The sequence below is a fragment of the Carassius gibelio genome, chromosome A8 (assembly GCF_023724105.1).
Source record: "Carassius gibelio isolate Cgi1373 ecotype wild population from Czech Republic chromosome A8, carGib1.2-hapl.c, whole genome shotgun sequence".
NCBI lineage: Eukaryota > Metazoa > Chordata > Actinopteri > Cypriniformes > Cyprinidae > Carassius > Carassius gibelio.
Window position 1 is genome coordinate 2,506,874 of NC_068378.1, and position 4,934 is coordinate 2,511,807.

General features: G+C 42.2%; 1 protein-coding gene across 1 annotated transcript; it reads right to left on the bottom strand.

Annotated features, from left to right (window-relative positions):
• Positions 1-1,680: 1,680 nt before the first annotated feature.
• Positions 1,681-4,281, bottom strand: LOC128019195 (pro-thyrotropin-releasing hormone). Its single transcript, XM_052605298.1, has 3 exons — positions 4,171-4,281; positions 3,713-3,903; positions 1,681-3,004 (listed from the first exon to the last, which is right to left on the bottom strand). Exons 2-3 carry the CDS (start codon positions 3,888-3,890, stop codon positions 2,487-2,489), a joined length of 696 nt encoding a protein of 231 aa, XP_052461258.1. The 5' UTR covers positions 3,891-3,903; positions 4,171-4,281; the 3' UTR covers positions 1,681-2,486.
• Between the last annotated feature and the right edge of the window lie 653 nt (positions 4,282-4,934).

A 4,934-nucleotide genomic window follows, 5' to 3' on the forward strand; every position in this document is an offset into this window, starting at 1 on the left:
AAAGGTGACTTGACTTGACTTGACTATACAAATATATAAATAAAAGAAATCGTAATGAAATTATAATGAAACCATTAAATGCCAGAGAAGTGTGCACTGGCAAATATGCTTTTTCACTAGAAAGGCTTTTACTGACATTAAAACTGTTTTGAGTCTTATTTGCTGTTTCCTTCATCTCTCATTGTACATTTTTGTGATGTTTCACCCCCAAACATACACGATTTAAACATGGAGCATAAATGGTGAGGTGCCCTGTTTAAATTTATGTCTTTGGGATGAAACATCACAAAATTTCACCACTGTTATGATTATGCACAGAAGGAAAAGGCAAGACTGTGTTGAGTTGTCTTATAAAGCCAAGACTATGTGTGGTGATCCTGGATCAACCCTTGCCTTAAGTACGTGAAAATACCTTCACAAACACTCTTCCATTAAGCTGAAAGACACAGATCTTTTTGCCTACAATAACAATCATTTAAATGTAAAAATTCAATTAAAAATTTTAATTAAATCATTTGAAGTATTTATCATTTAATACTTGTGATTTATTGACCATGATCTTTTAATGTGCATTAAAACTGCGTTAAAAAGTGAGTTTTTAAAGGTGTCGTCATTAGGCCAAGAACTGCGAGTCTCTGACGGTTGTTAGATTATATGTGATAGCTAAAAGTTATTCTGTTGGTAGATTAAGCTTGGGGACACAGGAAAACAAAAATCTGATTATAATTGTGTGATAAGCTTTATGTGTTCTGTAATGCTGTTTGATGGCGAGTTGATGTGTGTCCTGAAAACTGGAGCGAAGGAACGGATCCCATCCACCCACGGCACAGCAGACGGGTCACAGAGTAAAGGCTAATTAAAGGACACCCCACAGACTGCGGCTTCCTTGAAGTCCAGCTCTGATTGTTGAGCGTAGGAGGTCCTACATCACACATCAGGGCCCGAGCAGCTTCATATACAGGAGATGAGCCGTCTGGGATGATGGTTTCACACATCCAGATCAAAACGGCCTGAAATAAGAATATGTCTGCTAACTAAGCTTCATTAGCATGGAAACAATAAACACGGTCAGAATTTCAGATGAAAGTTCACATTAAAATGAAGCTCGGAGGTATTTATTCAAACATGTCAGGTCATGGCAAGCTGTCAAATGAGCTTTTAATGTTGACATTTTATCATTTTGAATTAATTGATTACAGATTCTCTTGGCTAAAACAATAGTAAGATATTTTTGTAACCTTTTCCATCGATGATGTTGCAGGGATTTTATTTTTATTAGCACTGAAAATGTATTAAATTGTCTGAAATGCATGTTTCAACTGATACTGTATTTATAAAGGCATTTCTCTCAAATAAGTGTCAATAACAGCAGGTTCCCATTGTGACAACATGCCCCGATCACAGAATTAAACTGCTTCTCTTTTCCACAAGTAGTAGTGTCTATGCATAAACTGGATTGAAATAAAAACACATACTATATGTTTCTTGAAAGAAGCCTCGTGTTTCGGTGTGTGTGTGTGTGTGTGTGTGTGTGTGTGTGTGTGTGTGTGTGTGTGTGTGTGCGTGTGTGTGATATCCTGCACTGACTCTGAATCTGATGCAGTCTACAGTGAACCAAGCTGTTATGGCTTTCTGTGAGTGTTCTTTATGATTGTTTAAAGCTCAAACCCAAAGCAGACATTCGCATCGAAAGCATTTTATTGTACAACATTATAGTCATTTTATGCTCTTTATCAATAGAACAAAAAATAAATAAATCATGAAAATGTACAGGTCAGGTCATGCAAGAATTAAGCTACTGTAGAAAAATATTTCGGCAACCCGTTTATTAGTTTAGCGAACCAAACCAAAGGAGATTTCCACGGGACACTTGCGCGAGACGGGGTCCGGGGATCTGGCGGGCGATGTGTTCATGCATTAGTGATGAAATGTGTCCCGGAACAGCCCGAGCGCACGTGGAGTACGTCAGCTTCGGCCAGTTCAGAGACGTTTGGTTCGAGACAGCAGGGTTTGTGCGCGGAACAGAGCGCGAGCCTCGCTGCGGAACGGGGAACGGGGTTAAAGTGTGTAGCTACAAACGAAAAACGACAGTTAACTGAGTTTTTGTGTTTTCTCTTGGAATAACCCCTCTTTTGCTTGAACGAAACGAGTAACGAGAAAGCGACCAGTAAAACACATGGAGACAGGTGCGTTTTCGGTATCACTTTATTTTAAGGTGTCCTTGTTACAGATGTTACATGTAGCTACTCATTATTATAATAACAATTAATTATGCATAACTGCATGCGAGTAACCCTTCATTAATATGACCTGCTCTGTACTTGACACGCTGCATGGTCATGGATAATTACATCGTAACAAAGACACCTTCAAATAAAGTGTACGCGCGTTCTCCGTGAATCGGATGCTGTGGAAAACAATGAACACGTACTTATTTGTCCTTTTTAACAACTCGGACAATTCGGTAAAGGCTTTCGTTGTCTCCCTTACAGCGACTCTTGTTCCGTGAGCTCGTCCTCCAGCGCAAAGCGTTTCCCGGGATGCTGTCTCTTCTCCTCTGCGCGACTTTTGTTGACGTTGTCCAGGAGCTCGAGCAGGATGCTGGCTTGATCGCAGCCGGTCACGTCCCAGTCCTCACACAGTCTCTTCCCGGGATGCTGTCGTTTGGCTAGGTCCGAGGAGTCTCCTGCAGCCTCGTGCAGCTCGCGCCGGCCGGGATGCTGGCGCTTGTGGAGCAGCATCAGGTAGCGTCTCCCGGGGTGCTGGCGCTTGGCCAGCTCGCTCTGCGCGGTGGGCTCCTCCAGCATCATGTGCTCCAGAGACAGACGCTTCCCGGGGTGCTGCCTCCTCAGCCTCGCGCTGTCCTCCTCCTCCTCGCGCTTCCCGGGGTGCTGTCGCTTCTGGAGGGCGGCAGCCTCGTCTTCGTAGTCGGTGTCCTCGCGCTTCCCGGGGTGCTGTCTCTTGCCCGGGTGCTGTCTCTTCTCCAGCCACTCCGTCTGCTCTCCTGGAGAGGGATTTAAACTTCAGTAACTCTACAAACATTTATGACCGTCTTGATGAACACGGAGAAACATCTCTAATAATTCAGCACAATCATTTCTACAGTGTATAATTGTGGTTTCTTCCAAAGGACACTTTTGCAACTTTTTGCTTGTGATTACAAAGTTTAATTTTTTTGTGCAATATATTCTAAATGTAGCCTATTCAATATATATATATATATATATATATATATATATATATATATATATATATATATATATATTCACAAATTATATTTATTGAGCATTAGTTAGGCATAAAAAGATATACACCGGTGATTGATTACGCGGATTTTAGTTTTCTACTTCGATGTTGAACGATATTACACCCTTTAGCGGGTCTTCATATTTTATTAATACAAACGTCGGCTAATAATAATAATAATAAGAAGAAGAAGAAGAAGAAGAAGAAGAAGAAGAAGAAGAAGAAGAAGAAGAAGAAGAAAATAGTATTAGTATTATTCCTGTTATAAACCTAAAAAAAATATTATATTTTAGAGTGAATAGTTGGTATTGTGGCAAAAATGATGGGACATTTAAACAAAAATAAGAACAGGATTTCGGTCGTTCTCGGTGAAGTGTGAACATGCTGGGACGAACTTGTAGTTGTGTGAGTTTCTATCTGTGTTTGGACAGTGAATGTGAGTGTGTGTGTGTGTGTGAGCAGACACCGTCGCCGTGGTTCTCGTCCTCCGTCTGTGTGAGAATGGAGCGGATCAGCAGACTCTCCGCGCGCTGGAACAGCTCATCCAGAGACGGGTCACCCTCACCCGCCAGAGGCTGACACTGGAGCCCGGGTGACATGAACACCGTCAGAGACGCCAGGATGATCACACACGCCGCCCTCATGACAAGCTCTGTCCTGTTCGCCACAAAACACATCAAACACTACATTTAAAATGGTATTAGCTGTGGAATGTTTTGGTTACACATCGCAATGTGTCACACAAATCTGAAATGCAAAAAATGCCCCACATTAGGCAATTCACCCTACAGGGGCAAGCGCAAACTACGATATTTGGCGATGCATGTAACAAGTGACGTGAAGATGTCAAATGAATCTGTTGAGTATATCTGTAAGCACAGATGAGAGAATATTACACAGAAAGTTGCTCAGATCCTGTCTTACCTGCAGTAGTGATTCACCTGTAGCCTGTAGATGAAGGGATCTGAAGTGAGTATAACACAGCTCCTCGATGCTTTGATGTGGCTGACCCGTTCAGGGCGAGGTTAGTAGACTGAAGCGTCAAAGTCGCATCAATTTTTTATATAGGCGCTCTCCGCCCCCCTGCGCGCGACCCTCTGACGTCATTTCAGAGGAATTCATGACTTTGATGTCACGCGATGCGCGTTTTGTCCTGAGGAGGTCAGTGTGCAGCTGCATAGACATAGAAAGAAATCCTGTTCATTCATAAAACTACTTTTTTTTTTTTTATCAAACAATAATACAACAGACAATACAATACATATAAAAAAAGAAGAAAGAAAAAAAAAAAAGAAATGGCATACAAAATGTCTTTCTTTAGACTACATGGAAGTACATGGACGTGTTTGGTGGCTGTTTGGATCCTGAGGAATGAAAGGTGCTGCCGCGCGCTCCAGTGACTGAGTGCACGCGCTGAGGCGGGAGAGGTACGGGGCGACTCGTCTGAGCTGAAGGAAGAACATAGCGGAATATTGAAAAACGGTGGCGTTCTGCTGGGCTTCCTCTAAACCTCACTGAAATTCATTATGCACAGCTCACATCATTTGAAAATCTTGACAAACTCTTGTACAGTCGGCCAGCTGATGGGAGAAGGGCAGCGAGGGAATCACTGTGGAATGGAATAAATCAGGCCTGTTTATGCGCTGTCACGTCCAATACTTCAGCTGTCAATACCAATCATTTCAAAA